The sequence below is a fragment of the Alosa pseudoharengus genome, unplaced genomic scaffold (genome assembly GCF_046254945.1).
Source record: "Alosa pseudoharengus isolate Yale_2024_CS ecotype anadromous, Long Island Sound unplaced genomic scaffold, YU_APseudo_1.1 YU_APseudo_1.1_scf_9, whole genome shotgun sequence".
Lineage (NCBI taxonomy): Eukaryota > Metazoa > Chordata > Actinopteri > Clupeiformes > Clupeidae > Alosa > Alosa pseudoharengus.
This window is the reverse complement of record NW_027468881.1, coordinates 34,054,373-34,076,508: the sequence shown is the minus strand read 5'-3', so window position 1 is coordinate 34,076,508 and position 22,136 is coordinate 34,054,373. Positions and strand designations below refer to the sequence as shown.

The window sequence follows — 22,136 nt, the reverse complement described above, 5'->3', positions numbered from 1 at the left end:
CATTCGCTGCGAGAGATCGGCGACGGTAGCGTCTACATCAAGGAGAACGCCAACCTGTGCTACCACCACACCGTGAACTGGACTCGTCTCTTCTCTGGCGGGCGTCTGGCTAAACGGCTCAAGGCCAACGACATCAAGAACAACAAGCCACTGGACAACTGCAGTGCGTGACTCTTGAGTTCATGGGGCCAGGGGAGGAGTCATGTTAACTTTCATTGTTAACATTGTGCAAGAAAATTTAAAATCTAAATTGGTTATGTGTGTGTGTGTGTGTGTGTGTGTGTGTGTGTGTGTGTGTGTGTGTGTGTGTGTGTGTGTATGTGTGTGTGTGTGCGTGTGTGTGTGTGTGTGTGTGTATGTGTGTATGTGTATGTGTGTGTGTGTGTGTGTGTGTGTGTGTGTGAGTAGCTGCGGAGGGTCATGTGTGTGATCAGCTGTGCTCAGATGCAGGCTGTTGGGGACCGGGCCCAAACCAGTGTCTCTCCTGTAGGAACCACAGTCGAGACGCAACCTGCGTGGCCCACTGCAACTTCTATTCAGGGTTAGTGGGAACCTCTTACATGTGTGTGTATGTGTAGGTATATAATTGTGTGTGTGTGTGTGTGTGTGTGTGTGTGTGTGTGTGTGTGTGTGTGTTTCTGTGTCCATAAACAGGCAAAGGCTTTACAGCTGTGTATAAATAATTGTGTGTTTGTGTGTGTGCACGTTTGTCTTTGTGTTTGTATTTGACAGGGAGCCACGTGAGTTTGCAGGGCAGAAAGGCGAGTGTATCTCCTGCCATTCTGAATGTCAGTCACAGGATGGTGGTGAAAGTTGCACAGGACCGGTACATAACATTTTCATTTCTCTTTCTATTAGTAATACTATAGACGATATAAAGACGTGGTTTATAACAGAACGCCGTGCTCTGAAAATCTATCATATTCTGTTTCTACCTCTGACATTTTATCTTCTTAACATAGCTGAGTTTTGTCGACAGGCACCCAGTAAGTGTCCCTAAGTAGGCCACACTAAGTTCTCACAGAGCCTGACAATAAAGTGCTTCTTTAGAAGTTGACACAGATCGAAAGTTATCCTCTTGTGCAGAGGCAGAGCTGGGTGTTGTGGATACTATCAGTGCTCCACTTCAAACGCTCCTCACACAGCGAGGCGTCTGTGACAATGCCTGTGTGATCTCGCCATGATTCTTTTTCTCACCTGTCACTGCCTGTGACCTAAACAAAGGCCTAAGATATTTATGTTGATTTTAAGAAAGGACATACTGAACATTCTATTGACTCACTTCCTGTGGAAGAAATAGTGTCTTCTGGAATCTTCTTTGATCCTTTTGAGCATAGTTTGGATAGCAGGCTTTTTTTGGCCCCTCTCTGCTTTTCTTAAGCGATGTCTGATGTGGTCTGGTGGATGGAACTTGTGGTAATCCTTTATGCCTGCTTATGTATGTTACTTGATGTGTTAAGAAAATAACAGAATGGTCGCACTCCAAAAATCTTTTCTTTCTTGCTTTTAATCCATTTAGCAACAGGGGTTAATGAACAAACGTTTCGGCCTGATGGCCTTCGTCAGTGTGTTTCATCCCTATGGCTACTTCCTAGTTTTAAATAGGCAAGTTTACTCAATTAGTGACACCTGTCCCACTTGATGTGTTAAGTAAATGATTCTGTTTGGACATTCTTGGAGGGTAGTTATGCTGGTTATAGTGGTTTGTTCAGAAGCCAAATGAATGCCATATGCCTTCTCATCTGTTTCTGCCAGCATTTTGGAAAGGTTACTTGGGAGATATTTTGATATTCTCACAAAAGGATTTTCCACAGATAGCAAAACAACCATGAGTACAGCAGTCACTTCCAGGAATGAATGAGTCATAAATATAACTTATCTGGTCTTGCGCAATGCTTGTGTTCATGACGTAAAACAGTGACTCTAGGTTACTGTCTTGATAAACTGGTTGGTCTGGTCAGTAGCCACATGTCTATGGTCTATGTACTATTGTCCAATACTACTCAAACTTAAAACTGTTCACCATGTTGTTAGTCGCTTTGGTTAAAAATGCGTCAGCCAAATGTAATGTACTCGTAGTGTATCTGAAAATTAGATCAAGGAATTCTGATTTATTCCATAAATGTCTTATAATGTGTTTCCCTGTGTCCATGTGTCCGCTGTGTCTATCTCCTGCAGGGGGATCAGGAGTGTGTAGCGTGTGCACATCTGCAGGACGGCCCTCGCTGTGTGTCTGCCTGTCCAAATGATGTGATGGGGGATAATGGTGTCATCATCTTTAAATACCCAAACAAACTGGGCCACTGTGAACCCTGCCATGTCAACTGCACACAAGGGTGAGTTGGATGTTTGAATGCTGAGGACCTGGTGCTCTTGTATCAACAATAATTAATTGTGTAAGGGGCAACGTCTGATTAGACAAGACTTTGAACCTGTTGCATGGTTGACTGTCGCAGTTTTAATTCTCCCCACTCAGTCTCTGGAGGGATTTGAATATGTGTATCCACCGTCGTGTGAATATGTTGGTTACAGCAGCAGTAAAAAAACACAGCAACCTCACATGACTCTTGTCTTGCACAGGTGCACTGGGCCTACTCTGTGGGATTGTGTGAATTCCAGCAGGGCAGCCAACAGGTCAGTGTCTCCCCCTGCTGGTCAAACACATACACTCACACTCATGTGTGTTAGGTTCTCTTTCCTTTTTCTCTCTCTCTCTCTCCCACTCTCTTTCCATTTCCCTTTCTCTCTCTCTCTTTATATCTGTCCCTCTCTCCTGATCTCTTTCTAATACACACACACACACACACACACACACACACACACACACACACATGCACAGTGCACTGACCTGAAACTCAAAAAGGCATGAATGTATTTCTGTCTGCAGCTCCGTCATAGCTGGGATAGTGGCCGGAGTGCTGATTGGTCTCCTCTTCCTCCTGGCTCTGGTTGGGCTGGGCATGCTCTACCGCCGCAGTCTTTCCATTCGCCGCAAACGCACCATGCGGAGGTACCTGGAGAGCAGTGAGGTGAGCTACACACTAGCTACACTACACAATACACATTAAGCACACACAAGATACACTAGGGTACTTTGATTATTTTCACTTATTTTTTAAACAACACTTTCTTTGGCTAATCACAGAAAAAACTGATCATGGCCAGTTTTGGCCTAATGTTTTCATCTGTGTGGTTTCGTAAAGCTCTTACTTGTTTTATCTCAGGGATATGAACCTTTTGACCCAGGAGAGAAGGGCACCAAAGTTCACACACGGATCCTCAAAGCTACGGAACTGCGCAAGGGCAAGACACTGGGCTCTGGCGTCTTCGGCACTGTCCACAAGGCAAGGCTCACATTCATGATGCTTCAACACAAAGGGAATATGAGTGACAACATGGTTCCTTCCCTGTCCTTTTTGTCACTTTTTGTCACTTTTTGCTGCCCACATTGAAACTATTATCTCTCGCAGGCTGTATGGATTCCAGAGGGAGACTCAGTGAAAATCCCTGTGGCAATAAAGACCATCTCCGACCCCACTGGCCGTCAGACCTTCACTGAGATCACCGATGTGAGTTACTAATAAAACTCTCTTGTTTGTGATGAGAGATCCACACACAGTCCACCTTTACCATTTGGCCTGGTCAACTGCTATCTTTAACACACAGCCCACCTCTACCATTTGGCTTGGTCAACTGCTATCTTTAACATATGGTCATCCCTTTGTTTAATTCTTTATTATGTAAAGAAAATTAGCACAATTGGCCTCATAATGACTATACTAAAGTATGTAACCTACAGGATGGATAACCTTGTCATCTTATAGCATGTGTAATGTTGCCATACACATGGACGGATTATGAACTTTCGGGCCCCTGGGCCCAGATGTATTAAGGGCCCCCCACAAATTGTTGCGGGGGGAATTTTTTTATTTATTTGATGTGATTTCCTGTATTCTGGTGCATTTTGGGGATGGCCAATACTTTAATTCAATCAGATTCATAGCCTACATCCTGATGTGTTGATATTGAGGCAATGATTCCATGCAATGTCTTGGGCTTCAGGGCCCCCTGACTCCTTGGGCCCCTGGGCCCGGTAGGCCCGTGCAGTAATCCATCCCTGGCCATACACTGTCAGACCATCAGTGACATCCTGTTGAAATGTTGGCACTTTGTCCACAGCACATGTTGTCCATGGGCAGTCTTGACCACCCGTACATCGTGAGGCTGCTGGGCATCTGTCCGGGCCCTTCCCTGCAGCTGGTGACGCAGCTCAGCCCCCAGGGCCCTCTGCTGGAGTACCTCAGGCAGCACAAGGACAATCTGGAGCCACAGCGCCTGCTCAACTGGTGTGTGCAGATCGCCAAGGTGAGATCTGTGTGTGTGTAACCGCGGTCGTAATTCGTCCGCCGCTCACGGCCCTCGAACCCGCACACCTCCACACACACCGGCATGGGAGTCGAACGCTCTAACCACTGAGCTAAAAGCCCAGGCTCCCAACTCAGCGGTTAGAAGCGTTCTTAAGGTTAGGGGTGTGAGGATTTACACGGGCAACTAGCATGCTAGCTCAGCTCGCCTCTGTTACATGTGTGTGTGTGTGTGTGTTAGTATGCAAAAATGGTCAAATGCATAGGCACCAAAGTGCAAATAGCTACTAATAAAGTTTTCTATAGTGTTTCTATAAACCTGTTTATTTGCAGGGAATGTTCTATCTGGAAGAGCACCGCCTGGTTCACAGGAACCTCGCTGCTCGTAATGTACTGGTGAAGAGTGATTACATCGTGCAGGTCTCAGACTTTGGGGTGGCAGACCTTCTTTATCCCGATGACAAGAAATATGTCTACAGCGAAGTCAAGGTACAGCATCAACTTTTATATCATAGCCATCATATCTGCCAGCTTTCATGGAGTCAGCCTACCTTCAAGGTCTGTGTATGTGTAGGCATTAGGCGATGGAAAATAATGTCAATAATTTCTATTTATCTGTAACTCATAGACACCAATCAAATGGATGGCATTGGAGAGCATTCTATTCCGCCAGTTTACACACCAAAGTGATGTCTGGAGTTACGGTAAGACAGATGAGTTGTACTGGTAGCCAGGTTAACACCAGACCGATGACTGATTAAGATTGAGACAGGGTCTGGAAAAGCTTCATTGACTTACAACTTCCAGGGCGTAAACAGCAGTTAAATTAAACTTAAATTGGTGCATTAAACCCTTACCAAATTGTTTCAGAAGTGCAGCAATCACATCTTTTTTGTAAATGAAGGTTTTAAGGGATATTCCACCATTTGGGGAAATACACTCATTTTCCACCTCCCCTTGGTGGAAATGGTGGAATATCCCTTTAAAATGCAGTTGTTCAATGCAGTAGCCTACAGTTCCACAGAAAATATGCATCCATATTTGTTTAACTCTGTCGCCATCAGCTCAGCCATTGGTTGTGTTGAATGCACTGCTCTCTGGGTTTTTAGAAAATTGGAAATGGGTGTCAATGGCCTTCTTACCAGACTGACCAGCAGAGCAAATTCAAATATGCTAACAACAGTCTTTGTTCACCCAGGCTTATACGGGATAATTTCATCCTTAAATCTCATAAAAAGTTATTATTGTATTGTACAGTAGGGTTCTGTAATAACCTGGGAATGTACAGTCGGGTTCTGTAATAACCTGGGAATACCCATACGAACCTTTGGCACATTTGGGATTTGCTCTGGAGGCCATTGAAGCCCATTTCCAACGTCCCTAAAATATGGGCACGCAAATACAATCGCTAATCTGGCATGGACATGTATTTCTTTGGAATGAGTAAACTGCATTTAAAACCTTTTGTTTAAGGGATTGCAACACTTCTGAAATGATTTGGTGAGAGTTTATTAATAATAATAATAATAATAATAATAATAATAATAAGCTTTATTTGTATAGCACCTTTCATACACATTTGGAGCATGTAACACAATAATAGAGTCAGTCAGTCATTATCAATCTCTTTCACTTTTCTTCATTGCTGTGGCCGTTTATGATCCAATCAGCAACATGCAGTTGGTGCAGTTTACTGTAATGCACTCTGCTAGTTACACCCCTGCTGGAAGTCTTAATGAACCTTTTCCAGACCCACTCTCAATTGCAAATGAAAAGGTTTGCATGCTAACCAGGCTAGTACTTTAATTGGATAATTTTGTCTTATTGTACTAAATTGTATTGTATTGTATTTTATATTAATTTTCCTTGTCAGATAAGCAAATTGATTTTGAAGTCAGTTAGCATTTATAGTGCATTTTGCTTCTTGTTGGCATTAGTTACAGCTGAGCAAGAGAAAGAAAGTTAATTTTAGAACTTTTCTAACCTGTATTAGATGTTTCCAAACAAAGATTTTGCTTTACATTATCTTTAAAGTATCATTGTTTTCACAGGGTACTTTACTCCTCACCAGCACCATATAGCCCACACTCACTGGGACTCACTGGGACAAAATTGAGACATACCCAAATTTAGGCTGAAGCTAACAGTACCTTTAATGTGAGCTGTTTTCTTCACAGGAGTAACAGTGTGGGAGATGATGTCCCATGGGGCTGAGCCCTATACAGCTATGCATCCCCAGGAGGTCCCGGGCCTGCTGGAGAAAGGAGAGCGTTTGTCCCAGCCTCAGATCTGCACTATAGATGTCTACATGGTCATGGTCAAATGTGAGCAATGCTGTCTTTTGTGATGCACTCAAACATCAAAACTTGTACCCGCTTATTTGATCATATGTACAAGTACTTATCTGATTTTTTCCAATTTCAGGCTGGATGGTTGATGAGAACATCCGACCTACCTTCAAAGAATTGGCAAATGAGTTCACAAAAATGGCCCGAGACCCGAGCAGATACCTTGTCAAGGTAAAAGAGCGGTCTTTCTAAGCTGTCTATGTTCATGTTACACCATCCCTGTAAAAGTATATTTCAATGTCCACTAAAACAGACATTGATGATCTTTAATCTAACAAGTACATCTGAACTAGTTAAATTGATAACTTCTTCTTCAAATGTAGAAGAACTCTGTTGAGGCAGGACAAGACGGTTCCCTGCGAGAAATCAAATGGTCTAATTTGGAAGCTGACCTTGACGATGATGGAGTATCAGATGATGGCTTTGCTACACCTCCTCTACATCTATCACCATCTCGAAGCCACTCCCGACTACGGATCAACTCTCAAAGAGTGAGACTCTCTCACTGGTTTCTTGTGCACAGAGTAATATAGTAGAGTGTTGATACTGTACACACACTGTGTGTGTGATTGTGTGTGATTTGTACTATCTGCTGCAAAACAAATTGCCCCATTGGGGGACAAAATAAAAGTAACTTGAACTTGAACTTGATACTTACTTGAATAACACTTGCCAACACTTACTAACACTCTTATCTCTCCCCAGACTGGTGCGGCCCTTTCTGCTCCGGTGGGATACATACCTATGACCCCCACCCCCGGGGAGGCTACTAGACAGGTGAGGTACACCTGGACACTCTGTATCATACTGTAATTAAAGGAACCATATGTAAGATTGTGGCCAAAACTGGTACTGCAATCACTTTCAAAATATTGTAAAGCGGTGTATCCCCTCCCCCTCCCCTCTGACTGGCAGAGCTTGGCAACCCGGATGCCGAAACACTACTGACTTTGTGATTAGTAGATAGGTGGAGGGTGGCGCATCAGGCCAAAACACAACATGACAACATCAACATCAGTTGAGGGCTGCAACTTCACTTTTTAAATGACAATATCCTGGCCAAACTACTGTTGTCAGTGATATAAGTATTTGAAATTAACATGATTTCTTAATGTCATTAATGTCAAGGCCATTTTATGATTAATTGAAATATATTTCTTACATACGGTTCCTTTAATGTTTCTCTGAGCAAACAGAAATCAGCTCAACTGAACTAGTTACTGAACCATCCATCTTCCCTTTTTAGCTGCGGAGTCAAAGATCGAGGGTCAGCTCTCGGCGGACAGTGTCCGAGTGCTCAGAGGGCCGAGGCACCATGGTGGATGTGGATATGGCCTCCCATATGGGTAGCCTGAAGAGGACTCGCAACCGTGGGGACAGTGCGTACATGTCTACGTCCTTGTCCATAGCCTCAGAAATCCCTTCTCAGGGGATAATGGTGGAGGAGGAGGAGGACCCCAGTCTTTATGTAATACCTAGAGCCAGCCACCAACCAGAGACAGGTGACATACCATTTAACAGTAGTCTAAAGGGCAAGGGCATCTTACTAAATGTATGAGAAAGAAGATGCAACATATACAGTAACTTATACCTAATGTTCCATAGTGTGCTGCGTGTTTAGTGACAAGAGAAACCTATATTTAACAAATGTCTGGCTCTGAAGAAAGACTGAAACCTGGAATCTTTTCTATTACTCTCCTTCTCTCAGATCCTCTGCTGTCACATTCCAGCCCCAGGAACACCACTCTGAGTGACAAACAGGGCAGAAACTCCAGGTCTCCACCAGGACCAGGAGCCGATGCCTCCCCGGAGTATGAGCTGATGACAAAGCAAGCTCCACCTCCTGCCCAGGCTCCCAGAAGATTTGCTGATCAACTCGATGACAGCTCCACAGATGTGTGGAAAAGAGTGTCTGCCATTTCATCCACAGTGTGTATCTCTGACCTCCCACTGACAGGAGAAGAGCCTGAGCCCGCCCAACCTCAAGAGCAGCCAAGTCCGAACGCGGCTCCCTCTCCGGCAGCAGCCCCAGATTCAGACCCAGCGTATTCACAGGACTCCAAGAGCGGACCTGAAAATGAAGGAGAGGCCCTAATGGACACATCACAGCAACCGTATCACGCTGTGGAGTATGAGTACATGGATATCCGCAGCTCACTCAAAGTCACAGGAGACAACGGGAGTCCCAGTTCAGAGGAGGCCCCCGGAGATGCTGCCTCTGTGGAGAGAGATGAAGGACTCGGGGGAGACAGCAATGATGAGGACCAGGAAGGGAAAAGCCATGAAGGGAAACAGGAGGAAGTGTGGGTAGCACAATCAGGGGCTCTCGCAAGCAGGGTAGGCTTCAGGGATGGAATGGCAGGGATGGAGCAGGTGGAGGAATATGAGGAGATGGGTGCAACCAAAGGAGACTCCAGCACTGTGGATGAGGTGGAGTACCAGAACATGCCTTGTGGGAAGGCTCTAATGAGGCCAGGAGGAGTGACTGCAGGAGTGGGGAAGTATGTTAAAGTGCGCACTGGCGTAGGGGAGCCAGGCAGCGCATCTTTTGACAACCCAGACTACTGGCACAGTAGACTTTTTCACAAGCAAGATGCTCTGCGCACATGAGAAAAACTCTGGACAGTAAATGTGGAAGCACAGCATGGCCATTCAAGTTGTGGCCTACAGACCTGGTGTTTCAGTAGGATGTCAAATACATTTAATTTGACTGCACAACTGTAATAGGGTTGGACTTGGAAACAAATGTGATATGGACATCGTTAATATTTGTCATGATCACTAATGGTGGTAAATATGTAAACTTTGAATAATGGACAGTGTATTGCATTCTTGTGTGTATATCAGTGCAAATGATTTGTTGATTTGTCTTTTGTAAAAGGTTGTTTCATAAGCTGAAAAATAAAAACCCTTGGTATTGAGTTATTCTTTTTACAAATAATTATGATAGATAGCACAATAAGTATAAGTATTTGGTCTCTGCATTTATCCCAATCCGTGAATTAGTGAAACACACTCAGCACACAGTGAACAACACACAGTGAGGTAAAGCACACACTAATCCCGACGCAGTGAGCTGCCTGCTACAACAGCGTCGCTCGGGGAGCAGTGAGGGGTTAGGTGCCTTGCTAACTGGCAGCTAAATTTGCTTGATTTTAAGAAAAAATTGCTTAATGTTGTTTTCATGATGAGACAATAAGTCAAACGCTTAATAAGTTAACTCATTGAGTGCCAAAAACTTAATATTACGTTTTTAGCTTTTTTTTTTAATTACGAAACTAGACACTCTAACACACATATGTGATTTTGGGAACTCTGTGATTAATGGAAATGAAATATATGACGATCGAAAACTCATGAAAACGCACAATCTGGACATTTTATCATAACTCGGTTGCTGCTTTGGGTCGAATCAGTTCGTGGGTCTATCACTAGGTGGCAGTCTCGCCAGGTCTCGCTGATCACTTCCCGGAAAATTTACACAAGTAAGTAACATCCCTTATTAGACATTCTCTGGTAACATGCAACACTTCATATTTCATGAAAGACGATATCTCCATTTCTAGAAAAAAAAAACAGCGATTTTGATGAAAACTAGCCACTGTTTAGCTTGGGATTTCTCAGGAACAGAGGCGTGTAGAAATACACGGTTTGCACCCACCGAGAGCTTAAAGTCTCACCTTTTAAACGAGCCATTGTATGTGTTCATAGCTATAACACAGAATATGCTGTGGCTGTACAAAAATCATCAACAATGGTCTAGATTGCTGGCACTCTGACAAAGCTCCCGAAAACAACTTGGCATTCAATGAGTTAAAGGTGCAGTTGCGGGGATTGCGGGGATTGCGCAGGAAGTCACATTTGTTTGTGTTTATGTTTATATTTAAATTTATTAGCAGATGCTTTTGTGCAAAAAACCCACGGCATGGTTTATGCAGTCAGACAATTAGAGCAATATTTAATGCATGAACCTATATGGGACCTTGACCTTTGACTCTGTGACCTCACCTTGAGGACCTAATCAGTTCATCCAGCATAATGTGATAGGCTTACACTGTGCCAGGTTTGATGAAGATTCTTCAACCAGGAGATATTGTGCAACAGTGTTTAAACAATATTTACCTTTGTGCCCAGATCGATGAGGGTACTTAACCACATAATTCAATAGTCAAGGTTTTTGCCTGCAATGGTACAGCTCCTACTTCAGAGGCACTGTTCCCACCTAGTTTGGTCTATAATCAAATGCTTGACCTCTTTGAAAAGTTGAGACCTAGCCTAGAAATCTAGAGAGCCCCTAGCGGTGGGTCTGGCTCGCCAGGCTAGTTGAGACCCTGTAGTTTCTTGGGAAGTGCGAAGTACTGACACACAGTTACAGAGGCTATAGTTTTTTTTCTTTCTGCCGGACTACAAACCTCTCTGAACTGACCACAGTTCAGCCCTCTGTCACTTAATATGACTTAGAAACACAACTGAGCCCTGGCACCAGGTATTGTGAAGCTGTGTGAAACAATAGATGAATATAAAATAAAAAACTATGAGTAGGCCTAGAACATTTTTTGCAAAGGTATGCCAATGTGTTTTCCCAAATGACCTAGGGACACTCCAAATACTACTTTGCAGGCCCAAAATGCATAATGACAATCAAACACAATTTAAATTTTTGTATTTGGATTGTATGTCAGTGGCACTTGTTTTTCCATTTTCCATCCCACTTCCAAAATAGAATAATAAATGAACGCAAAAGTACAAGGACCCTAGTAAATAGGTAATAATTACACAAAAATATTATTTTTTGCAATTTATGTTCAATGGTTAAAGATGGACTACACTACCGGTCAAAAGTTTGGGGTCACTATAGAAATTTCCTTTCCACTCCATTACAGACAGAATACCAGCTGAGATGATCAGTTGCATTGTTTTTTTTTTAACCGGGGCATCAGTTTTCAGACTACATTAAGTATATCATGTTTACATAATTGCAAAAGGGTTACAATGTTTTCTCAGTTAGCCTTTTAAAATGATATCAGATTAGTAAACAGAATGTGCCTTTTGGAACATTGGATGAATGGTTGCTGTAATGTGTAGAAGTTGCATTAAAGATCAGCTATTTCTTTCTACAACAGTTTTTCCTCTTGCCTGTTTGAACAGGGAATTTGGGGGAAAGCACACACTGTTGAATTTATTCAGCATCTTAACAGTGACAGTTATCTATTTCTCATTCTTGTTTTATTTACAAGATTCCATGCCTTAATAATTGAGACCTTAGCCTACAGTATGTAGGCTACATACCTAACGAGAATGAGGCTAAAAAGTTGATATACAAGTAATATTGCTATTTCCCTCATTTTCATTGCTTATTTTATTAGGCTATTGATTGAATTGACATTGTTGTTTATTATTGCTATTCTATAGTTTTACCAACATTCTAATCTGTTCCTTGTTATATTTTAAATATTATGTTGTTTTTGTATTTGTGTGTCGCTTTGGACAAGGGCGTCTGCAAAATCCCATAACCATAACCATAACAAGTTGAATACTAATAGATTATTGCTGGATATAGCCTATGATGAACCAAAAAAAAGCAATCAAGATAATTAAAACAAATTGCAAGAGAGTGATGTTCAATGGCTTAATCAGTAATTTGGCAGTAAACTAGTTAGGGAAGTAATTACAGGGATTATTTTGATGAATACTGTGAAAGAAATGGTAGGCTAATTAATGCAAAAGGAAGCATTGTTGCGTTGGTTCAGTTTGGCGGTTTTAGCTTGCGTAAGGACGCAGGAGGAGGAGTTAGCGCAGAGCGGGCCAAGCGAGTCGTACGCACGCATGGTCGCACCGTCGTTGCTCTCTGCTTAGCGTGGTGGTGTATCACCAAACCGTGAACGGGAGAGAAAAGTTGTCTGAACGCATTAGAAAACATGTCAGGGGACGACGACCAGCAAGAACAAACCATAGCAGATGACTTGGTTGTTACCAAGTACAAAATGGGCGCTGACATTGCCAATCGTAAGTGCTTTTCTACGTGTGGATTAGCTCCTTTACACAGCTAGGTAACATTACGGAGTTTTAACTTGGTTGGGTACCAAGCCCAACCATACGTGTAGCTGGACGGCCATGTGCCTGTGCAGAAATGTAAGCTAGCTGCTGAGCTAGCCCGCTAACTGCTTAACGTTACCGTGTGAAACGAATGCTATGCTTAGTGAGTGTGTCCAGAAATTATGCTTGACATCCAGTTATCACAAGTATGTTGCTAAGTAATTGGTATGGTAAATAATCTTGTCATTGCGTTAGAGTAACATTGTTATCTTGCGTACCATAACCATTTGCGCTAACTGGCTAGAACTAGCTATGAAGCCAGTTAACGTTATACAAGTGGCAGTAGTTGTATTTGAAAGTTGGTTAGCATCAGCTAGCACTACAGTAGCTAATGGCTGTGTTCATTGTACATCATCAAGCCACCATACTTTAACTAGCCAGTGTTGACCATACCCATCCGATGAGTTGTGGTCGAAGCTAGCTTCTCAGTGAATATAAAAATATAATGCCTTCTATGTAACGTTAATCTGCCTAATTTAAGAAATAACGTTAATGTTATTTATCGAAGTTTCCCTGACTTGACTGACGTTATCGCGACATTACAACACAGCACATAGCACTAGTCACGTTTAGCTGAGCTGCGTTTCAATCAGCGATGGTGAAACTTTGGCAGGTGTTAATGCTGTTATAGTTCTAAGTTAAGTTTTGTCCTAGATTTGGGTTGAGTTCCTTGCTGGTTATCTTGGCTAGTTCTACCTCTGACGTTAACGTTAACATATGTTCATTTGATGGTAGTGTAGCTAGGCCAGAGACGGTTGATAAAGAATCTTTGGCTAGGCGGTGTCGCTGGCATACGTCTAGGCTTCATAGTAGCACTATGTCGCCTTTTATTATTCTAATAACAATACATGTAAGAAGAAAAGTTGTCGTGAGTTGTACTCACTAACTTGTTAACGTTACATCGCCATGTTTTCCCTATTTCACCCGATCATAATCTCATCTGTCTTCAGTAACGTTAGCTTTCATCAGATTACTTCAAAGACACCACTTTATTCTATTGATTTTCATAAGCCTATAGTGATCCTTTGTCAGTGCATTGGCTTGATGCCTTGTGGATTGCATCAATGTTGCATCTACAAGGAATGGGCTGCTTAGTTTCTTGGAACCATGACAGAATGTTGGATGAATTGGAAGGTGCTTCATCAATTCTGACTTTCATGAAGATTAATTCACTCTGTGCCTGCCTGTGTGCTCCATCTCTGTCTCACACCTTGCCTTCCCCTGTGCAGAGGCTGTGCGGGTGGTAGTGGAGGCAGCCAAACCTGGAGTGTCAGTGCTCAGCTTGTGTGAAAAAGGAGATGCTTTCATCGCGACAGAAACCAGCAAGGTTTTCAAAAAGGAGAAGGACATCAAGAAAGGTATGAGCTTTGTAGTTGGTGTAACAGACTGCCATATTGGTGTAAGATGATTATAGCCTGTACAATTTTGGTTGATTCTTTTTCAGGGATTGCTTTTCCTACCTGTGTATCTGTCAACAACTGTGTGTGCCACTTCTCTCCTCTGAAGAGTGATCCTGATTACATGCTGAAAGATGGAGACTTGGTCAAAATGTAAGCTCTTATGTTGCCATGCCATAAAATAGCGATGCTGCAGTGTATAATTTTCTTCACTGTAGAGTGGTCTATATTAAAGGTGTGGTGTTCTTTCCTTGTCCCATTTCCACCTAGTGATCTAGGTGTGCATGTGGATGGATTCATCTCAAATGTGGCTCACAGCTTTGTCATCGGTGCAAGCAAGGTTTGTGCTAGACCTTTCTCTCTATGCTCTCCCCTTTGTCCTCTATGGAAAACAAAACAGCAACCGCTGTCTCTGTTTCCAGTTTGTCACCAAGCCGTTTTTATCCCCCTCTGTCCCAGGACAACATAGTGACTGGCCGAAAGGCCGACGTAATGAAAGCTGCCCACCTGTGTGCTGAGGCGGCCCTGCGTCTAGTCAAGCCTGGAGGCCAGGTGAGTGGATGGGGGGTGGAGGGTCCCAGGGGAAAGATCTGGTCTATGGGATGCCCTTTGTGAGGGGTCACACGGACATGCTTTTTTCTCCTCCAAAACCCGAGTAGCGAGTGTTAAAAACTAGGGCTGCACAATTATCGCAATCGTTATCGCAGTATGAACCAACGCAATTACCTAATCACTACAAAAAAATCTAAAAGCTACAAATAATCTTACACAGTTAATGTTGTCGCATTTCTTGATTTATATTAATTTCATCCTCCTTAACTGTGCCACTTCTGGTTTGTGGGTGTGCGTAGTGTGTGAGGGGCAAAGAAAATCTGATTGGTGAGCTTCATAGTTGGTCGGGGGCGATGTGCTTTTTGTGCACCGGGAGTGCTCACCAATCAGGTGTGGCACAAATTGAAGACATTTGGAATATTGAACTGAATCAATTCATTGACATTCAAAAATCATATTTTTGTTCCCCAAATCATTCAGCCCTATTAAAAACATGCAAGGTAGAAATGTATTGTGTACATGTTGTTGCTATGATATTGCCTATTTAGCTAATTTGCTAGCTCCATGACTTCGCTTAGGCAATTAGTTACGCAATGAGCCAATGTTAAACGAACAAAAAACAAAAAAAAAGTTGAAGTATTTTGAGCGGATCACGTTTTTAGATATCTCGCTTTTTCCTGGTTGGACCATTCTCATCTAAACACGAGGCCCATTGTTCCATAGGGAAGCGATTGAATAGGACAGCCTGGAGACAAAAGAGCATGTCAGTGTGAACGGCGCCTTAGGAGGCTTTATTCTGACTGGTAGGAGTGGTTACCTGTGCTGTGTTATGAGAATCTGCCCTGGCTATTTTCCCCTTGTACAATAAGCACTAGTGTGCAAGTCTGTGTCTGTATAAAAGGATTTTACTTGTGGTCTGTTGAAAGTATGCTATATTATGTCAGTTTTGTGATTGCTTTGGTGAGGTTTTTAAAACATTAAAAACATAAACATTTTAAACATTAAAAAGTCAAATAAATCAAGCATATGATGGATGGATAAAGCACAATAGCAAAGATTGGTGGTGGTTACTAGTGAGGTCCCCCCATCCATGTGTTGTAAAGCGACCTTGGGTACCATGAAAGGTGCTATATAAGTCGAAGGTATTATTATTATTATTATTATTAAAGATGTCATCCATTAATTCTGTGCAAGTAGCATTCAAGCAAGTGCATGCCATCCTTGATAATCATGCTGTGAGTCATATGTTAATTCTCTGATCTTCCTGCTCAAGCTTTTCCACTCTGCCTTGCTCTCGCATTGCTGAATGTCCTCTTGTGTGCTCCTCTGGCAGAACACTCAGGTCACGGAGGCGTGGACCAAGATCGCAGAGTCATTCAAATGCACAGCCATCGAGGGTGAGGCCCAGTGTCTGAACCACTCTGTCTCCTTTGACTCACTGGCGGAGACTCCATGCTGCACAATAATATGCATGTATATACGGTCTGAATGTGTGCTGCTTCCATGTTTACACAGGTATGCTGTCTCATCAGCTGAAGCAGCATGTTATCGACGGAGAGAAGACCATCATTCAGAACCCCACAGAACAGCAGAGGTAAGGAGAACTGTGTTCATGTCAGTTAAGTTTTTCACACCATTTAACGTGACTTGAGAGAGACAGGATTCAGGAACTAAAGACAGGGCCATCTTCGGTCTGACTCACGTCACATTAACCCATGCATTAAACTACATGTCAATGCTTGAACATACCAGTAGTTCACATTGACAGTGGAGAAATTTATTCCACATTAATTTGCACATCGTTAAAACAACAATCACGATATTATCGCAGACGATATATATCGCCCACCCCTAAAACAATGTATTTATGGAATAAATCTAGACAGGTACCTCGGATTAGCATTGCTGTTTATTGTTAAACTGCAATTTTCTGCAGCCAACGGAGGGCATTTAGCCTACTATGCGTCCGGACAATATTGTGTGTCTCCCATAATTCTGAAGCAGCAGAATTGCAACACTGAGAAGAATGTTTTAAATAGGCTACATCAATACAATATATAATATGTGAAGTGAAACTGGACGGGCCATAATAACCTCTGACTAGTTTTAGGCTACTTATTGTTAAATTGCCATTTGAGCGGCAGCCAGCAGGGGAGAATACGTCGGCAGGATTATTTAAAAAGCAACTGCAACTACATTGTGCTTCTGCCCTGATTCTGATACCGTGGCGGTATTAATTTAAACTGTGGCGGGCCGCAATGCTAAAATAAACGCAGAGGAAACACTGATAACATTCCTACAACCCTTTTTTTCTCGTGTTCCAACAGGACAGATTTGGGGATTATTAAGTTCCTCTGACTGCAGTTCCTATAACTCTTTCAGCTGATACCTCAGGGCATGGTCTTTTCCCTTCCCATAGGAACTCCCATAGGAAATATTGAAATTGTGAAGTTTATATGGCTTAAGTATGTTTCATTTCATCCCGACTGAGGTACGAATGAAACATTACGCATGTCCCACTTTTGCTAAAATAATTTGTGGACGGTTTTGTTCAGAGCTGAAAATGCAACTGTATTTGGCAGAGGACAGATGTAGGTTGCTAGTGACAAAATATTAGCTTTCAGTGTGGTACAATCAAACAAACCGGTTTGTATTCCCAGTGCGAATGCAAATGAAAGACGGGTCTTGGGAGAGTGTGTTACAAATGTAAAGCACTTTGAGCTGCATTCTGTGTATGAAAGGTGCTATACAAATAAATTATTATTATTACAATAGTTAGAACTGATTTAGAAGTGGACTGTTCCTATAACTAAGTTCCTATAACTACTTGGTCCGAAAGACTTTAGAGGGCCAGTACTTTTGTGAATTTGATGTCTGAATGTGTCATGTGATATCCTCAGGAAGGACCATGAAAAAGCAGAGTTTGAAGTGCATGAGGTCTATGCTGTTGACGTGCTCATCAGCTCTGGGGAGGGCAAGGTGAGGCGAGAATGATCCTCTCACATCACGTACAGTCTTGGGCAAAAGAAAAATGAAACAACTTCATGATTCTCTTGCTGCACCTCAGGCAAAAGACTCCGGACAGAGAACCACTGTGTACAAACGGGACCCCAGTAAGCAGTACGGTCTAAAGATGAAGACTTCCAGAATGTTCTTTAGCGAGGTGGAGCGCCGTTTCGATGCCATGCCCTTTACTTTGAGGTACAGCACTGCCAACTGTCCGCCTATTCAAATATTTTGCATGATGGTCAACATTTAATAGCAAATTAATCTCAAATTAGTTTTGAATTTATTGTAAGGGTGCATTTTCAAGTGTTGGTACTTATTAGCATGAGACTTGACATGATATGCTTACTTTATGCAAATGTAGCATTTATTATTAAATGAATGTAAAAGATGGTTTTGGGTTGATAGGGATACCCGCATCAACAGGTTACAACATTCTTGGTTCAATTTAGCTTTTTGAATAAGTCACACACTTACTGCAGTGTACTTCAGGTCATTCAATTCAATTCAATTCAAAAAACTTTATTTATCCCCGAGGGGCAATTTTCTCTATGGTCATGTCCTCCTTCGGGATTTTGAAATTTAATTCCAGTCCAGTCTGCCTTTGATGGCTGTCTCAGCCTATCGGCATTGTCTTGACAGCATCACAATATCTTTCTGTACCACAGGGCATTTGAAGATGAGGGGAAAGCACGTTTGGGTGTGGTGGAGTGTGCCAAGCATGAGCTGCTGCAACCCTTCAGTGTCCTGCATGAGAAAGAGGGTGAGTCATCCCAGTCCCATAAACCTTTAACAGAAGCCATCTTGGCGAAGTACAATGAGTAGGGCGATCCCGACAACGGTGGCAAAACACTAAACTGCTTGATTGCTAGATAACGGGGCTAAACAATACCGCAATGACTACTATGAGTCTGAAAACAACTAGTTTGCAAGTTTGCAACACATAATTGACCTGACTCGCAAATACACATGTATAGCGACCATAGAAATCAAAGGGGCAACTTAAGAGCAAAGCTAAATCCACTGCAGGCAAATCCCTCCAGCCAAGACGATGACAAAATCAGTAGATGCAAGACGTGAGTTTGTGGAAGATTGTTGAAATGTGTGCAGAAGATGACACACCACTATGTCAGTTTTTTGAAACATTGCAAGCAGTCCCATTCCCAGACACGAATGTCAGCAACCTCAAGCAGACGCGCAGACCCACCATTCAAAAAGTGATGCTATAGATTCTCACCAATGAGAGAGCTCAACATCAAGCGCCTTACCATCATGTAGCCATCCTTCAGTGGAGATGTGTGCTGGTGGTAGATGGTAGGCTAAATGCTCTAGAAAGCAACACAAATTTAAAATAGAACAAGAATCTACAAAAAAGTAGGCTACTTTAAAGTAGTGGGACATTTTGAGTTACAAAGTGCCCTTTTATTGAGATCTAAACTGGCAGCCTAGTTATGGCCATGTAGTTAGTTATGTAGGCCTTAGGCCCTAACTGTTGTTTTTGTGCAGAAATTTGTTGAATGTTTGGCTCAATGTTGGAGAATTTTGAATGATTGGCTTTGCTGAATATTTAAAAATCTGAATTGTGTCTGTCATTGATTTTTTTAAGACAAGTAAAAAAATAAAATCTGAAACAACTAAAATTAAATCAGAAAAAATGTAATTTGAGAAAAAATAAAACAGAATTTGGAAAATAATAAAATGGATTTCATAGGGCCCTAAATGAGCTGAAAGCCAGCTGTCCTTCAAGCTTTGAAAGATTTAATCAGAACATCCTAGCCACACTAATGGGCCTGAGAGAACCTTGACAAACGTCATCCCAATGCCAACCGAAAAACTTGCATTTGAGCACGTGGTTCCCATGTTGGCCTTCAAATTTTGGGAATGGATCCTAATAAGATTTCTTTGGTATGCAGGAGAGTTTGTGGCCCAGTTCAAGTTCACTGTGATGCTGATGGCGAATGGACCGCTGCGGATCACAAGTGGATTCTTCGAACCCGAGCTGTACAAGTCTGAGCATGATGTGCAGGACCCAGAGCTCAAGGTAAGCAGCACCACACAAGTCGACATGACCGTCTCACTCAGGGTGTGATGCATGGAGCGTTGTCTTAGTACCTGTTTTTCCATCCTTTTGCTCAGGCTTTGCTGCAGAGTTCCGCCAGTCGCAAGGCACAGAAAAAGAAGAAAAAGAAGGTTGGTTAAACACCCTCATCTTGTTCACAGTACTACATTCTTGTTACATTGTGTGTTAATTGAGAGATTGAGTAACCTGTTCCATGGTATCAGGCATCGAAGACCGTGGAGACCGCCACCGGACAACCCATGGAGGAGGAGACTGAGGCGGCTGAGTAGACGCTCCCTCAACCCCTCTCCCGCCAGTCCGGCCCGTCTGTTTCATCTGCTCTGCTGGATGACGGACAGACCACCCAAAGAAAAAGAATGACCAGAATGAGAGCCACAACACTTGCTATACCCCCCTTACCCCTACCCTACCACCACAGTCCTGTATCCCTTCACCCCACTGAGAAGCCTTCAGAACCTAGCCACTTAAACAAGCCTGAATACCTCCAACATTTGTAAGACAGTTTTGTGGAGTGGTAACATTGCCCAAGCACTCTGCCCTGTTGTTAGCCTCGGTCAGGTGGTGGTCTCTCACGTAGACATTCAATCACCAGATGGCAGGGAAATAAGTCAGGGTATGACTTCCGATACTGACCAGTGTTGTTTACAAGAGGTGGTTAGTCACGATTTCCTGCCATTTGTATGCTTAATGATTTTGTAACCTGTAATCAATGGAGGTGTAAAAAAATGAACCATCACAGTGCCAGTGTTTTGATGTTTATGTTAAGCATCATTCTCCCCATTCTTGAATCAATTGGGAAATGGAAGATCTCCTTTTGGCATTGTACCATATGTCTGCTGGGCACAAGTGCTTATTTGTCTAGAATTTAATTTTATTTGCTTATTTTTTTGTCTGGAATTAGTTCTTTTAAACTGGCACTGATTGTGTTCACTTCAGATCTGTTGGACTATAGATACTAAAGTACACCAGCTTTATTTTGCAGCAAATTCTGGTTAGGGAGATCTTTTTTACAATTGAGGGTGATATGGCCTTAGTTGACCTTATTCCAGTGCACCAACTGACCAGAGCCTTAGGTGTACACAGCTCGGCTGCATTAACCGTTTCACCAAGGGTAGTGTCGAACTGCCAGTAGTTTAGAGGACCAGTCTTTGACAATGTGCCCTTTGGTGGTTTGATACTTATGACCTATGAATGGCTGCACAAAGGCAGTTGTCTTAAGTCTTCTGGATGTTTTTCTTGTGGGAAAGTTGTTGAACATAAATTTTCAGGGTTCTAACTAGGAATTATAAACTTAGAGGCCCCGTGGAATTTAAAAAAAAATAAGTCCTGTTTGTTGTCATGTGTCCCAAGGACTCATCAATGCTGCCAAACCATTCGTTGTTTGTAGAACTGTAGATTGATGCCCACATTAAATCGGGCAAATCACTGTGGTTGACTGTTTAGACAAGCAGGCTTTACTCTGTATAGATGTAGACCCACCTTAAATGGGTAAATTCTCAGACAAAATTCCATTTAAAATTTGGTGAGTGTTCATGTGTTGCTTGTGCCCCCTTATCTATTTAGGGAGTGATGGCTAGCAGGTCCAATATTTGGTGACTTGCTGATAGGACCATGTAGGGGGATAATGGTTGGTAATCTGAAGAATGGGAATAAGCTATTTCAAAACTGTGGCAAAGGTAAAAAGAGCAGCATACATCTGAGAGGTGAAGGTGGGAGTTGAATTATTCTGTGATGTAATTTCAGCAAACTCTGGTTGGAATAAACTTTATAGGGCAATGCATTTTGGATGTGTACTGTTCTTTGTCTCTGTGCAATCACTGACTTGGATCCATGGATTTGAAATCAAAAAGAGGAGCAACGTGACATCTGAAGAGGCACCCTTCTCTTCACCATGAACAAAGCCCTGAATTGAACAGAAACTAGATTTCAGGGCGCTTTTACATATTCACTTTCTCAATCCTGAATATACTGAACATTTCCGATACTTGCCAAACATCAATCATTTTAGCATGCCAAATGTCCACATAACGCAGTGTGATTAACCTATGGATACAAATTTGGAAAATAAAACCAGACAAATTCGCTGATTCCGCGTGTTATTAGATGCCGCTGGGGGTGTGTAGGCCCTATGACGTATTTTTCCGATATTGCTGTTATGACGTCAAGTTTGATATTATAGCTTTGTTATAGCCTTCTGGGGGTTTTGGAAGTGCCATTGCAGGCCTAAACCACCACGGTGGACGGTCAAACACTCACTGGAGAGAAAAATGGAGGCCAGACCAACTCTGAGCTA

The 22,136-nt window shown here is 42.5% G+C and overlaps 2 protein-coding genes across 2 annotated transcripts in view; both read left to right on the top strand.

Annotated features, from left to right (window-relative positions):
- The window catches only part of erbb3b (erb-b2 receptor tyrosine kinase 3b), a 27,807-nt gene extending 18,174 nt beyond the window's left edge, over nt 1-9,633 (top strand). The window contains exons 13-29 of the mRNA XM_076275782.1: nt 1-163; nt 409-541; nt 733-826; nt 2,179-2,336; nt 2,581-2,634; nt 2,888-3,029; nt 3,225-3,344; nt 3,471-3,569; nt 4,180-4,365; nt 4,698-4,853; nt 4,993-5,068; nt 6,542-6,688; nt 6,789-6,883; nt 7,036-7,203; nt 7,418-7,489; nt 7,959-8,214; nt 8,421-9,633. The exon at nt 1-163 is cut by the window's left edge and continues 52 nt beyond it. Coding sequence (XP_076131897.1) covers nt 1-163; nt 409-541; nt 733-826; nt 2,179-2,336; nt 2,581-2,634; nt 2,888-3,029; nt 3,225-3,344; nt 3,471-3,569; nt 4,180-4,365; nt 4,698-4,853; nt 4,993-5,068; nt 6,542-6,688; nt 6,789-6,883; nt 7,036-7,203; nt 7,418-7,489; nt 7,959-8,214; nt 8,421-9,322 — 3,021 coding nt within the window. The 3' untranslated portion in view covers nt 9,323-9,633. The remainder of the gene's footprint in view (nt 164-408; nt 542-732; nt 827-2,178; nt 2,337-2,580; nt 2,635-2,887; nt 3,030-3,224; nt 3,345-3,470; nt 3,570-4,179; nt 4,366-4,697; nt 4,854-4,992; nt 5,069-6,541; nt 6,689-6,788; nt 6,884-7,035; nt 7,204-7,417; nt 7,490-7,958; nt 8,215-8,420) is intronic.
- A 2,885-nt stretch (nt 9,634-12,518) lies between these two features.
- On the top strand, nt 12,519-21,623 carry LOC143114369 (proliferation-associated protein 2G4-like). Its single transcript, XM_076275933.1, has 13 exons — nt 12,519-12,718; nt 14,038-14,166; nt 14,253-14,358; nt 14,476-14,545; nt 14,665-14,757; nt 16,091-16,154; nt 16,273-16,351; nt 17,658-17,736; nt 17,825-17,958; nt 18,432-18,526; nt 19,677-19,804; nt 19,900-19,953; nt 20,047-21,623. The coding sequence occupies exons 1-13, from the start codon at nt 12,631-12,633 to the stop codon at nt 20,110-20,112; spliced, it is 1,185 nt and encodes a 394-aa protein (XP_076132048.1). The 5' UTR covers nt 12,519-12,630; the 3' UTR covers nt 20,113-21,623.
- Nucleotides 21,624-22,136: the final 513 nt, after the last annotated feature.